This window comes from Neoarius graeffei, chromosome 13 (genome assembly GCF_027579695.1).
Source record: "Neoarius graeffei isolate fNeoGra1 chromosome 13, fNeoGra1.pri, whole genome shotgun sequence".
Lineage (NCBI taxonomy): Eukaryota > Metazoa > Chordata > Actinopteri > Siluriformes > Ariidae > Neoarius > Neoarius graeffei.
Genome location: NC_083581.1, coordinates 40,333,598 through 40,349,575, shown reverse-complemented (window position 1 = coordinate 40,349,575; position 15,978 = coordinate 40,333,598). Strand labels below are relative to the sequence as shown.

The window sequence follows — 15,978 nt, the reverse complement described above, 5'->3', positions numbered from 1 at the left end:
TTTCAAATCCCAAAAGAGCTGCTGTTAGGAAAATGAGCAAGACCTTAAAGTGTGTGTTTTTTATTTTGTTTTATTTTTAATTTTTAATTTTTAGATTTTGCTTCAACTGTAAATCACTTAGCTAAAAGTGATTCCTAAATGTGATGTAAGCTGTCACACTCACTGATTAGAAATAATAGAAATACCATTTGGATGGATCAGTTGGGGTCATTTTTTTTGTCCTCAAGGTGGATTTATTTCCCTTTTGACTGCAACAGTATCTATTTTAAACAACTCCTAATGGAGAGGCTTCAAGAAAATCAGAACCACAGTGAAAATGAACAAGTGGCCAGTGTGGGTCAAAGACCTTTTTGGCTTCCTCAGAAGCCAAAACCATCCAGATGGAGAGAAAGGACACCTCATAGCACATTGCCTCGGGCACTTTATGATTATTACAAAATTACTTCCAAATGAATAAATAAATGCTCTGAGTTCTGAAAAAATCAGTTCTCCTCTGAGAGGTTTAAACTGAATCCATTCCCAGAGAACTTCTTTTTCCAGGTCTGAAAACATATCTGCAGTTAAAAACGTGGATTATAGCAAAAACACACTAGCACTAATATTAACATGAATAATAGAAAGTGTACATTGCTTTCAAATCAGATTTTGGTCAGATGCATCAAAGTAGCCCAAATACGATCCCTGCTTTTCCTGGTCTTTCCATTATTTGGTACTCTGGCTGTTATTTTGTGTATTAAACTCGACACCATATGACCACAATGCGATCGGTGCCCAGCCAGTCACAACTGAGATGAAGATGAGAAAGGATAAGGCCTTTCCCTAAAATAATTTTGTTAGGTAATGGCTCTTTCATAGTATCCTTTCTATACAATAATTCATTGAGACACAATAATTGAAAGTGACATTTTAGCAGGACAGGAAATGAGTGAACTAGAAGAAGTTCATATATTAGCTGTACTGAAACTACTGAAGAAAAGGTTCACTGATGGAGAGCTTATAAATTTTATTCAGCAGTAAAACGACAATAAATTTGCCCCATGACTATTTCTTATTTCAACTGCTCACAAAAATATGACAGAAAAAAAAAAACCCTCCACAGGTTTCAGGCCATATGATAATTCTATTCATTCGTGCTGTAAACTGAATGTTTGTTGGGATGTTTTTGAAAAATAATACTTTTGCGCAGGTTGAGAAATAAAATGGCTCAGTACTGTGCCTGACAGTAATGACACAGCATTAACAAAACAGAATATTCTGTGGGGGAGAACAAAAAACTGCTTGCAAGTGGAAAAAAAATGCAATCAAAATCATAATACTTTTTGTTTTTTGACTTCCATGCAACTCATTTGGTTATTATTTAATCCCAAATGGTCCTGGATCAGAACCAGATCTCATGTAATTTCAACAAATGTGTCTATTTGTTCCAATCATTTTACACACATTGGGCCTCATTTATCAGTCTTTTAGTTAGGCTGTGTGTAAATATTTGTGCAAGCCAAACCAAACAAAAATTTTCTGCTGGATTTACAAAAGTTTCTGAAAGGATTTTCTTTGTTCTTGTGTGCATGTTGATCACCCATAAAGTGCAAAGCACATTCCTGACACAGCTCAATTGCATGTAGTGACACCCACAAAACTCCATAAAAGTTCAGCGCACAGACAGCTGGGAGCACAAAATGAACAATAAGAGCAAAGGCTGAAAAGCAGGAGTGGGAAGATGTTTTGACTTCAGTTGAATGATGAGAGTATAAGCTGAAAGGCAGAAGTGTCTGCTAAAGGCTGTACACATCATAAAAATATGAAGTTTAAACTTGGGTGTACACTCATCCACTCACTGGCCACTTTATTAGGAGTATATTTGTTTTCTGCAGTTCTCTAATCAGCCGATCCCTTGACAGCAGCGCAATGCATAAAATCATGCAGCTACAAGTCAAGAGCTTCAGTTAATGTTCACTTCAAACATCAGAATGGGAAAAATGATGATCTCAAAGTGTGACTTTCTTTCACTGTGGCACTGTCAGAGCATTTTTTAACATAGTCAGTGGCCAGATTTGGTCTCCTAGTCAATGCCAAACCAGCTTCACTGGGAGACCAAATTTTAAACCAAGTTATGTCTTATCATTTGGTTCAATCAGTTGCAATTAATTAACCAAGTACCATGTAAGTATACATTTAACAAGGAAAACGAAGATCTACAACCCCGATTCCAAAAAAGTTGGGACAAAGTACAAATTGTAAATAAAAACGGAATGCAATGATGTGGAAGTTTCAAAATTCCATATTTTATTCAGAATAAGAACATAGATGACATATCAAATGTTTAAACTGAGAAAATGTATCATTTAAAGAGAAAAATTAGGTGATTTTAAATTTCATGACAACAACACATCTCAAAAAAGTTGGGACAAGGCCATGTTTACCACTGTGAGACATCCCCTTTTCTCTTTACAACAGTCTGTAAACGTCTGGGGACTGAGGAGACAAGTTGCTCAAGTTTAGGGATAGGAATGTTAACCCATTCTTGTCTAATGTAGGATTCTAGTTGCTCAACTGTCTTAGGTCTTTTTTGTCGTATCTTCCGTTTTATGATGCGCCAAATGTTTTCTATGGGTGAAAGATCTGGACTGCAGGCTGGCCAGTTCAGTACCCGGACCCTTCTTCTACGCAGCCATGATGCTGTAATTGATGCGGTATGTGGTTTGGCATTGTCATGTTGGAAAATGCAAGGTCTTCCCTGAAAGAGACGTCGTCTGGATGGGAGCATATGTTGCTCTAGAACCTGGATATACCTTTCAGCATTGATGGTGTCTTTCCAGATGTGTAAGCTGCCCATGCCACACGCATTAATGCAACCCCATACCATCAGAGATGCAGGCTTCTGAACTGAGCGCTGATAACAACTTGGGTCGTCCTTCTCCTCTTTAGTCCGAATGACACGGCGTCCCTGATTTCCATAAAGAAGTTCAAATTTTGATTCGTCTGACCACAGAACAGTTTTCCACTTTGCCACAGTCCATTTTAAATGAGCCTTGGCCCAGAGAAGACGTCTGCACTTCTGGATCATGTTTAGATACGGCTTCTTCTTTGAACTATAGAGTTTTAGCTGGCAACGGCGGATGGCACGGTGAATTGTATTCACAGATAATGTTCTCTGGAAATATTCTTGAGCCCATTTTGTGATTTCCAATACAGAAGCATGCCTGTATGTGATGCAGTGCCGTCTAAGGGCCCGAAGATCACGGGCACCCAGTATGGTTTTCCGGCCTTGACCCTTACACACAGAGATTCTTCCAGATTCTCTGAATCTTTTGAGGATATTATGCACTGTAGATGATGATATGTTCAAACTCTTTGCAATTTTACACTGTCAACTCCTTTCTGATATTGCTCCACTATTTGTCGGCGCAGAATTAGGGAGATTGGTGATCCTCTTCCCATCTTTACTTCTGAGAGCCGCTGCCACTCCAAGATGCTCTTTTTATACCCAGTCATGTTAATGACCTATTGCCAATTGACCTAATGAGTTGCAATTTGGTCCTCCAGCTGTTCCTTTTTTGTACCTTTAACTTTTCCAGCCTCTTATTGCCCCTGTCCCAACTTTTTTGAGATGTGTTGCTGTCAGGAAATTTCAAATGAGCCAATATTTGGCATGAAATTTCAAAATGTCTCACTTTCGACATTTGATATGTTTTCTATGTTCTATTGTGAATACAATATCAGTTTTTGAGATTTGTAAATTATTGCATTCCGTTTTTATTTACAATTTGTACTTTGTCCCAACTTTTTTGGAATCGGGGTTGTATGTTATAAGATATACACACAAGATCATGTTGGTTAAGAAAAACAAAACTAAAATTTGGTTACTGAGATGGCTGATGTCAGAATCTGATGTCATTACTGTGTAACTTTGAGTGTCTTTGACATAACATTTGTGCTTGGTAATTGCTCTTGATAGCTGTGTAGTCACTGTAGTGTGTTTGTCTGTATGGTGATTGGTGAACCATTTTGCATCACAGAATATGTCGCAGCGGTGCAGCCGCATGGACTCTGGGGCCTGTGATTGTATTGCCCAGACCAGTTGGTCTCCTAGTGGAAAATCCTTAAAAAATGCTCTGGGCACTGTGGGTGTTGGTTTGAGCCAGATGGACTGGTTTAAGTATTTCAGAAACTGCTGATCTCCTGGGGTTTTCACACACAACAGTCTCTAGAGTTTACACAGAATGGTGCGAAAAACCAAAAAACACTGAGTGAGAGACAGTTCTTTTTTTAGATATTTTTTTGGGCTTTTTGCACCTTTATTGGATAGGACAGTGCAGAGACAGGAAACGAGCTGGAGAGAGAGAGAGACGGGAAGGGATCGGGAAATGACCTCGGGCCGGAATCGAACCCGGGTCGCCCGCATTCATGGCACGGTGCCTTAACCACCTGAGCCACGACGCCCCCCAATGAGCGGCAGTTCTGTGCGTGGAAACAAACGCCTTGTTGATAAGAGAGGTCAGAGGAAAATGGGCAGACTGGTTCAAGGTGCCAGGAAGGATAGAGTAACTCATATAATCACTCTTTACAAACGTGGTGAGCAGAAAAGCATCTCAGCATGCAACAGCAAAAGACCACATTGGGTTTCAGTCCTGCCAGCCAAGAACAGGAATCTTTGGCTACGTTCACACTGCAGGCTGAAGTGACTCAAATCCGATCTTTTCGCCCATATGTGACCTGTATCCGATCTTTTATTGACAATATGAACGACACAGATCCGATTTTTTCAAATCCGACCCAGGCCGTTTGGATATGTGGTGCTAATTCCGATTCCTATCCGCTCTTTTCATATGCGACTTCAGTCTGAACTGCCAGGTCGCATTCATCCGACTTACACGTCATCAACAAGCCACAAACGTCACTATTCTGCGCTGAAGTAGGCGGCGTGTCTTTCAAAAAAGTTACAACAACATGGCGCATAATCACGGGCGCAGATAGAAGGTGGGACGAGTCATATTTAAATTCACCTCGTTCGGTCCCCCCTACTTATAGGGAGGAAAAAACGTCTATGCTGTCTTTCTTTGCATAAGGCAAACCTCACGGAAAAATCAAAAGACTAATTACCATTCGGTTTATTGAGGTGCACAGCAGTGTATACATATAGTTGCAACAACTCACATAAAACAAAACAAAGACTGATATTCGGTTGGTTGAGCTGCGCAGACTGCACAGGTTGTGAGCTCGAGCTTGGTTGCTATGGTTACTAACAACAAGTTTGACAGGCATGTTGGGGTTGGTTTGCTGGCAGCTTTGTCCCCCCCCAGTTTTTTGTCCCCCCCAGTTCAAAAAACGTATCTGCGCCCCTGCGCATGACATCAATGCGAGGGACGCTTCGGGCTGTGAAGGTTCTGAATCTTCTCAATGGAAGGACGCAGAGGTTAGGGAGCTGATTTCCATTTGGGGGGATGCAGCTATTCAAGCTAGATTGGATGAGTCATACCGCAACCGGGCGGTTTTACTTCCGTAAACACTGGCCATGCTCACTGCGTGTGACGTCGTCGTATCCTGCAGTGCGCATGCGGAACACTTTTAGGTCGCTTTTCGTTCATACTGAGGATCACATACAAGTCGCATATATTTGTTAATGTGAACGACCTCACAAAAAAATCGGATTTCACAAAAAAATCGGAATTGAGCATTAAGCCTTGCAGTGTGAACGTAGCGTTAGAATCAAGAACTAGTTCCTATTAAAGTGGCCGGGGAGTGTATAATGCATATATTAAAGATGCACCAGCATCAAAGTTCACAATGTGATTGTCCTGATTCAGTGTACACTGGATACAATTTGGGATGAACTCAGGATGTATTGTTTCTAGCATTAGAAAAATCAGATTTATATATATATATATATATATATATATATATATATATATATATATATATATATATTAGGAGAGGCCCTATGCCTTTATTATTTACAAATGTGACCAATAATTTCTGACCAACAATTTTACATTTAGATTGATTCCTCCTCTCTAAGCTGTTTCTCAATTACACTCTCATCTCCACTGCTGTCAGTAACCAACTCTCCTCAAGTCTGTCAGCGAAGTATTATACAAGTTGTAGGCGTGTCCGGGCAAGTCACAGATTATCATGAAGGAGGAAGAGCTACTGTTTTGAACTGCATCGCATCATATTCTTTTGCACTGCATCATATCGAGTTGAATCAAATCATGACGACTCGCACAGCATGGCGGTAGGGGCCAATCATATTGTATCGCATAGTAGTCACTTCATGTGTGTCTTTACTGGATCAGATTGCTGCCAATGTATCAAGATGTGTATAACATCAGCCTCAGTGATGGAGATGCACATCCCTACCATATATAAAATTGCGGTAATTCATTATATGAGTTGAAACCAATCAAACCAAGGTTGACATTAGTTATTATATTACTGGTATTTAGCAAACACTCTTATCCAGAGTGACATACAATGCACCCAAAGCAGCCTGGGGGACAGTGGGGATTCGGTGCCTTGCTCAATGGAACTTTAGCATTTCCTGCTGGTTCAGGGAATCAAACCGGTTATCTTTTAGTCCCAAAGCTACTTCTCTGACCATTAGACCATGGGTTCCTCATGGCCTAAATGTAGTTCTTATGTGTAAATTTACAAAACTCAGAAGCATGAGTAGAATACAAACGTTTTTTTTTTCTGAATGTCTGGGATTTTCATGAATGCTAAGTTTTTTGTGTGGATGCTCAGTTTCATAAATGAGGCCCAATGTACAGTGGTGCTTGAAAGTTTGTGAACCCTTTAGAATTTTCTGTATTTCTGCATAAATATGACCTAAAACATCATCAGATTTTCACAAAGTCCTAAAAGTAGATAAAGAGAACCCAGTTAAACAAATGACACAAAAATATTATACTTGGTCATTTATTTGTTGAGGAAAATGATCCAATATTACATATCTCTGAGTGGCAAAAGTATGTGAACCTTTGCTTTCAGTATCTGGTGTGACCCCCTTGTGCAGCAATAACTGCAACTAAACGTTTCCAGTAGCTGTTGATCAGTCCTGCACACCGGCTTGGAGGAATTTTAGCCCATTCCTCCATACAGAACAGCTTCAACTCTGGGATGTTGGTGGGTTTCCTCACATGAACTGCTCGCTTCAGGTCCTTCCACAACATTTCGATTGGATTAAGGTCAGGACTTTGACTTGGCCATTCCAAAACATTAACTTTATTCTTCTTTAACCATTCTTTGGTAGAACGGCTTGTGTGCTTAGGGTCGTTGTCTTGCTGCATGACCCACCTTCTCTTGAGATCCAGTTCATGGACAGATGTCCTGACATTTTCCTTTAGAATTCATTGGAAAATTCAGAATTCATTGTTCCATCAATGATGGCAAGCTGTCCTGACTCAGATGCAGCAAAACAGGCCCAAACCATGATATTACCACCACCATGTTTCACAGATGGGATAAGCTTCTTATGCTGGAATGCAGTGTTTTCCTTTCTCCAAACATAACGCTTCTCATTTAAATCAAAAAGTTATATTTTGGTCAATCCGTCCACAAAACATTTTTCCACTAGCCGCCTGGCTTGTCCACGTGATCTTTAGCAAACTGCAGATGAGCAGCAATGTTCTTTTTGGAGAGCAGTGGCTTTCTCCTTGCAACCCTGCCATGCACACCATTGTTGTTCAGTGTTCTCCTGATGGTGAATTCATGAACATTAACATTAGCCAATGTGAAAGAAGCCTTCAGTTGCTCAGAAGTTACCCTGGGGTCCTTTGTGACGTCACCGACTATTACACGTCTTGCTCTTGGAGTGATCTTTGTTGGTTGACCACTCCTGGGGAGGGTAACAATGGTCTTGAATTTCCTCCATTTGTACACAATCTGTCTGACTGTGGATTGGTGGAGTCCAAACTCTTTAGAGATGGTTTTGTAACCTTTTCCAGCCTGATGAGCATCAACAACGCTTTTTCTGAGGTCCTCAGAAATCTCCTTTGTTCATGCTATGATACACTTCCACAAACGTGTTCTGAAGATCAGACTTTGATAGATCCCTGTTCTTTAAATAAAACAGGGTGCCCACTCACACCTGATTGTCATCCCATTGATTGAAAACACCTGACTCTAATTTCACCTTCAAATTAACTGTTAATCCTAGAGGTTTACATACTTTTGCCACTCACAGATATGTAATATTGGATCATTTTCCTCAAATAAATGACCAAGTATAATAATTTTGTCTCATTTGTTTAACTGGGTTCTCTTTATCTACTTTTAGGACTTGTGTGAAAATCTGACGATGTTTTAGGTCATATTTATGCAGAAATGTAGAAGATTCTAAAGGGTTCACAAACTTTCAAGCACCACTGTACGTCCTCAACAGAAAACCTCATTACACTAAAGTTTGCATTCGACAGATAAATGTTTGTCATTACACTGCACTTGTGAGAAGGAGAAAAACAGCTTCGCTATCCACACTAGAATAGTGATGAACCTTTACCTTGCTAGCATGTCTTACTTAGCAATTTGCTCTTACTCTATTGACAACTTGTAACACTGAATTTGGAAGCATTAAATGTTGGTGCGAAATGTCCGCTCAGAGCCATCTGTGTAATTTTTTTTAATTATTATTAACACAGCAAATATAACCAATAAACAACAAATGCTGAGTTTCTTTTGTTCCTATTTGTTTCAATATCGTGCAAAAGCCACATGATTAGAACCTTTGGTACTGGATCAGTGAGCAAGTGTGGTAAAAAGCACAGTTCTACAGTAGATTTCTGGTGCCAGAAGATCTTGTAGATTTTGTGGCCTATTCATCCTACACTGTTGGTTATACACAGTATAGGTGGAAATGTTGGAATTTTATCCTTCAACTTATTAGCTGTTGATTTAGCAACACTTTAAAGACATTAGAAAGCAAATGTTTCTTTAAAAAGAGCAGAGAGAGAGAGAGAGAGAGAGAGAGAGATGTTGGCAGACTGTAGCAGAATAAAGAAAGCACTGCTGGTGGGTGTAATGGCATGCCTCAAAAACACTTAGCAAGCCAGTAACTGCACCAGACTGTAATGATCAGTTGGGCAGAACGCAACAAAATATTTAGAGTCAGTTGATTATTTCTCTGGCATAGGTGTGTTCATAACTTTTTTTTTAAAGCAGACTTACAATTGCATAACTACGTCTATGAGTGAGGAAAAACCCAAATGGTGCTTGACACATTTTATAGGGCTTTAGTTTAGAGGAACTTTCTGAACATTCCAAGAAAAACTACTTAGATGGACTGCTAAAGTTTAAACAAATATTAGATATCATGTTTATCCTTGTTATAAATCAGGAACGAGACCTCTGTCTGTTTATAGTTAGTCATTTATTTACTTCTTCTATTGGTCCTCCATTAACTTCTGCCCTATTGCTTTTGGTCTTCAATGTAATTGGCGAAAAATAGACACTCGGATGTTTATATCACCACAAGTTTGATTGGATTCCCAAACAGTTCAACATTATTTACTAATTATCCAGTAATTCTTAAGTTTACTAAACAAAACTGAATAATGAAATCTCAGTGTGAGATCTACTGATGAAAACTCCACCAATATAATGTGCAGCATAGCAATTGTAAGACTACTGAAAACTGTGTCAAATTGGACCAACAAAACACTGGTACACTAGTGTACTTAGCTATGTTACCTTCATACGGCTCCCCAACCAGCATCGGCCAGCATGACAGCACAAAATATCAGAGTAGAGATGTAACCAAACACGATTATATGGAAGGGCAGTACGGTGGTGTAATGGTTAGCACTGTCGCCTCACAGAAAGAAGGTTCTGGGTTCGAGCCCAGAGGCAGACGGGGGCCTTTCTGTATGGAGTTTGCATGTTCTCCCCGTGTCTGCATGGGTTTCCTCCAGGTGCTCCGGTTTCCTCCAAAGACATGCAGGTTAGGTTAACTGGTGGCTCTAAATTGACCGTAGGTGTGCATGTGAGTGTGAATGGTTGTGTGTCTCTATGTGTCAGCCCTGTGATGACCTGGCGACATGTCCAGAATGTACCCCGCCTCTCGCCCATAGTTAGCTGGGATAGGCTCCAGCTTGCCCACAACCTTGCACAGGATCAGTGGTTACGGATAATGGGTGGATTATATGGATTGCACAAAACCCAAAATGTTCTAAAAACAAGAAAGAATGTCAGAAAAGTTGAAATTAGAGATGTGCATCGGAACTGGGATCCCACAAGACGCAACAAAAAAGACAAAGAAAGACTGCGTTCATTAACAGGAATGTGCAGATCTCACACACCATGCTAACTGTCCTGACAGCTGGGTGTTTTCTAAGAGTTTTCCAATGTTTCCAGGTAGTTACAATATTTACTTAACGATAATTAGTTTTGTTCTATCTATTTAGTCATGGATTGAACCTTTTCATATACTACGTACCATAAAAACCGAATATGAGTCAGCATTTTGCTAGATATAAGGGTTTCTGAGACAAAATTGAGACAAAAACAAAATCAAGATTGAGGTTGAAAAGATGAAGTTTATGAAACTTGTGAAACTGCTTCTAAAAACATAGAAAAACTGAAAATCTTGAAGAGTAAAGATTAGAAAAAGAAAACATCAACAAGATTGGTTTATGACAGTTAGCATTCCCAAGGTGAGGGTTTTTTTGCCATCTACAGGATAAATCCCTCGGTTCCTTTCCTAAATTTCTTTGGTAAAAAGTCAGGTAATTATTGACTGTAACTAAAACAAGGCCAAGACAAACTGCCTAGTCTAAAGCAACAAATATGTAGAAAATGAAATAAAAAGAGTCTAATTGTTCATAGAAACTTTTCATTTGTTTCATGTTTGCTGTGCCAAAATCCATATAAAAGCAGAGCCTCTTAGTGTTTGTCTAAATTACCATTATGATTGGAAAAGTTACTGTGTTTGAACGAAACTCTCCACTGAGCCCAGCTCCACTTCAGAACCTTGCTCAAAGTTGCAGAAAGTTGGCACTACTGCTTAACGAATTTCTCAAAACAAGTCCAGAACATGCATCCTGAGGTAAAGCTATTTGGTAAATATGACAAGGCCTTGGCATGAGGCTTAAAGAGACGCGATCCAAGCAGTCTGTGCTAAGCCTGCTGTGATGTTAAAAGGCTGCTGTGCAAACATACTTGTTCCTTTTGAAAGTGGCGAAAGTCTTCAGCGTGAGGGGAAAAAAAAGGACGAGTTGAAAGAAACATGCTGACAAATTGTAGAGAGACTTTGAGGAGTTAAACAAAGGTTGTCTTCATGTTAAGGTCAGAGTGAGGAAATGGAAACATGCCAGCAAACAAGCACTGGAAGAGTCAACATGCTAACGTTGAGTCCAGCACAAATAGTGTGTTCAATAATATTAGTGTTTTTTGTTTATTTTTTTAATTATCTGCTTCGATTAATCAAGTGACTCCACTTAAAGGAAAAATCCACAGTGAAACACATTAAATATGTTTATACTTAAATATTTCTGAGGGGTTTAGCGATTTTGGTGATAATTTATTGGTTGGTGCTGTACTATCATCATTCTCGTGAGAAGGTAGCACTTGGGTGCCATGTTGATGTCACAGGGTTAAACTCATTCACCATTTTCCAGTGATGTTCAACTTTATATTAATGAGAAACCCGGCATAGAAATAGTAAAGATATCAGTGCATTCGCCGGACTCAAAGTCCCAGAATGCGATGCAGCTACACTACCGTTCAAAAGTTTGGGGTCACCCAGACAATTTTGTGTTTTCCATGAAAAGTCACACTTTTATTTACCACCATAAGTTGTAAAATGAATAGAAAATATAGTCAAGACATTTTTCTGGCCATTTTGAGCATTTAATCGACCCCACAAATGTGATGCTCCAGAAACTCAATCTGCTCAAAGGAAGGTCAGTTTTATAGCTTCTCTAAAGAGCTCAACTGTTTTCAGCTGTGCTAACATGATTGTACAAGGGTTTTCTAATCATCCATTAGCCTTCTGAGGCAATGAGCAAACACATTGTACCATTAGAACACTGGAGTGAGAGTTGCTGGAAATGGGCCTCTATACGCCTGTGGAGATATTGCACCAAAAACCAGACATTTGCAGCTAGAATAGTCATTTACCACATTAGCAATGTATAGAGTGGATTTCTGATTAGTTTAAAGTGATCTTCATTGAAAAGAACAGTGCTTTTCTTTCAAAAATAAGGAAATTTCAAAGTGACCCCAAACTTTTGAACGATGGTGTACATGACGCAGATGAGATTCATCTTGGCTAGTTAGTGATCTACAAGATGACAAGTGTGATGCCATTGTGGTGACAGATAAAAGGGTGAGAGAGCTGGACGGACTAAAGCACAACTGCATCGCTCTCTTGAGATTAAAGCTGGAGCAAGGGCTAAATCTCACCGGACCACTGTCAGCAGGCAGTCAAACTGCATTGTGGGTAATATAGGAAATCATTACCAAGAGTGAAAATTGACCTCAATGAAGGAAGTTTACACCAAAAATGTCAACTCAGAATTTCATTCCAAAAATAAACCTACATTACTGAAGTTCACGTGTTAATTGTAAAGACTAATATGCAAGTTGTTCACAGTGGAGTTTTCCTTCAAAATGTGTCTATTAAATCTAGTATTTATGGGTTTAATTCCATTGCTGGGAATTTGATAAGCCGAAGAATATGATGCATCCTGGATCACTGATGCAGTAACTCATACTGTTAGGTGACGGCAGCCATGTTTGTTCTCAAAGTAATATTTTGAATGGTGGAAAGAAGAGGTGCTCTCATGCAGGGTTAATCTTGTATTGATTGAAACAGAAGCTGCGGTCCACTCTGAAGTGTTCATGACTATCCCAGATAAGGCCACGGCCACCATGCTGAGAACATGCTGTAGATCCAACTATTCAAATATTAGGCTCATGAGTTAAATGTGTACAAAAATATGTTGCCTTGTATTGGAGCCAAAGTGCTTTTGATCCTTGAACACTGAGCAGAAACATCACTGTTTAATTTAAGTGTATGATTGGGATGATTTGTATTTGACCTTTCACTCCCAGCAATTAAACTGCAAAGAACCTTGGGAGGAAAAAGTGTCCATCAGTTGGTTCTTTTAATACTGACTATTTAGAAAAGGCACTGGACATTATTTTTCATATTATTTTTCATATTCCTATATGGAATGATTTTACAATGCTGCCATGCATGTCACTTCAGAATGGACCGCCCTGAGAATGTACCAACCGAAGTAAATATTGCCACTCATGAGAGTTTTTCCCTGTGTACTAAAGGGAAGACGTCTTCTAAATCGGTAAAGTTGCACCTGGAGAAGTGCGGGAAAGTTAATAAGCACCGCTGCTCAGTTAGTAGAGTTCCAGCATCACCAATAGGAGTAGAGCCATATAGGATTGGAGCTAAAGAGACAGATTTACAGATATTTACCATTGGGTAACAGCTGTGGCTGATGTAGCTGCTGCTGGATACTCCTTTCTTCTGCACATACACACACACAGACATACACATATCGTAAAGAAAAACATGGATTTAGTGCTTTAACGTTCACCCATATGCCAAAGTGTGAGGAGACATTTATTATTGCGACCAGGGCTAACCAAAGTGCTCTTTGGTTTCCCTTAAGCAGTAACACATCTAGTTTGACGTATTCCAATTCTCACCCGCTCATTTCGACATTTAATTCATTACCATCATTTCAGTTAATTGAGACTGTTTACAATAATGACCTGACTCTTTTACAATCTGAATCCTTGACCTGATTAACCTGCTCGAAATTACAGTGTCACTCTAATGATAGCAATAAAGGGCCTTGAGGTTGCACTTGTCACAGTTGGAAGCAAATGAGTTACAGGCGGGCGCGAGTCAGATTTGTGTTAGTGAGAGCTGCACTTACGAGAGCAATCATGCAGTTAGCATGCGACATTTAAAGCAAGCCTCCAAGCAAGAACAGGCCTCACACAGTGTGCTTAGCGCAAAAAAAAAAAAAGGGCAACAGTCTGAGGAAAACCACCACATGGCAAATTACCCAACAGTTAGAACATCAACAGATTTTCAACATTGTGGTAGTGAAAAATGATTTCGTGAATCACACTTCATGAAATAAACAGCTAACCAGCTAAGAATGTTTGCATCTAGCAAGAGTGCTAGCATAAAATTAACTGCCAATGAGTGGTTTTTACTCATTATTATTAGCAATGTTGGTTTGTGTTTTTTTTTTTTGATAAGCTAATCCTTTACTCAATAAAATAATAAGCAGTTCTGGGAATTGTTAATCAAAGTGAAAATTGACCTTGATGAAAGAAGTTTAAAAGAAAAGCAAAGAAATTTCATTACAAAATAAATCTCTGAGGCTGTTGAAGGTTACATGAATTATAAAGATTGATATTCCATGTTTCATAGTGGAATTATACTTTGAGATCAAGACTGATTACACACTAAACAAAAACCAAGAGAGAATTCCCTAATCTCAGAAATATGTAGGAAACATATTGAGAACTGATTGCCTGGTAAACATCTTGTGTCTGGCTGACAACACTTTCCAGCATATCTTCTCACCAAAAGCTTAACAGAAAAAAAGAGTGTGGTTAACACCCCCATTTGTGCTAAGCTGAGTCAGTCGTGCTGGCGTTCAGTGATCAGAATGCTATGAGACACCCGGTGGCACCTGGACGTGCAGTTAGCAGCTTCAGCTTTAGCGAAGACAATTACCAATGGAACATCTTCCTGAGACATGTCAAACATATAAGTAGATTATATCAATAGCCAGACATGCCATTTGATCACACAACTCTACAAATAGTAACAACAAAATCATTCTCGGCATTGCAGTTTTACATGCAGACATGAGAAAACTAAATTTAGAAAGGTTCTTGAGATATTGTCTGTAGCACTGCCTCCACAGGATCACACCAGAGTTCTAACGTGATGGTACTCTACTGAGGTAGAGAATCACTAAACATTGCATTCTATCTTATGATTTAAATGAGGGTTTTGTCTCAACCTGCCAGGCTTATAGTACTCAAGTCCAGGACTCGGACTCGAGTCCGACTCGTGCCCTAATTTTAAGGACTCATGACTTGACTTGGACTTGAGCACTGATGACTCGGACTTGGACTCGGACTCGTGCATTAACTGCATTCGGACTTGTAAATTGGAGACGAGGACTCAGATTTTTTTCTTTATTTTTGTAACGTGCCATAATAATTTGGCACAAGATATTTATATTTATGGCTACATTAATTTTTGTACTAATTTTGTGCATGAGAATGCACATTCACCTGTTCATACGTCATGTTCAGGAACAAACTAACATTAATGGCGCTAAAATGCCTGGAGAGAACGCCACTAGGATTGCCTGCTTTGCTTATATACAGACTTCTCCTGCAGTGGGGAAAAAAATGCACTGCTACGTGTTTCATATGGAGAAGAACTATCAAAGAGATGACGGGGACAACCTCAAACTTCATTCATCATTTGGCAAGACTCCACCCAGAGAAGGAAGTGACACACTGTGTTCATTGCTCTGTTGATAGCGGGGCTTGCTTGCTGACAGATGACCTAGCTAGTGTTAACCCTTTCTCATGTTGTTTGCCCTGTTGATAGCGAGGCTTGTGTTGGACTCGACTCAGACTCGACTTGGCTCAATAGTGGACCTGATTCGGACTCGACTCGAAATTTTCTTTAATGACTTGGACTTGACTGGGACTTGAACACTGGGGACTCGAGACTGGAGTCGGACTCGAGTTTTAGTGACTTGACTACAACACTGCAACCTGCTGGCTAGACAATGTCCCTCTATGGCTAGGTTTGCCAACAGTGCATTGTTTCCAAATTTTGTTCTCATTTTACGGAAATGCATTTGCAAATCCACAGGGTGCAGAATGAAGCAGATGACTTCAGAGAAAACTGGTCTGCAGGATTTCTCATTTGTCTGGGCTCACGGAAGGAAAATGTTTTCATGCTGCTGTAATTGTTTT

At 39.6% G+C, this 15,978-nt stretch overlaps 1 protein-coding gene across 3 annotated transcripts in view; it reads right to left on the bottom strand.

Annotated features, from left to right (window-relative positions):
* The window catches only part of scube3 (signal peptide, CUB domain, EGF-like 3), a 233,417-nt gene that overhangs the window by 57,233 nt on the left and 160,206 nt on the right, over nucleotides 1-15,978 (bottom strand). For 2 of the 3 annotated variants that reach the window (XM_060937716.1, XM_060937718.1), the window contains exon 7: nucleotides 13,430-13,480. The exons of the other annotated variant lie outside the window; for it this stretch is intronic. In XM_060937716.1, the coding sequence (XP_060793699.1) occupies nucleotides 13,430-13,480 (51 nt within the window). The remainder of the gene's footprint in view (nucleotides 1-13,429; nucleotides 13,481-15,978) is intronic. 3 annotated transcript variants of the gene reach the window in all.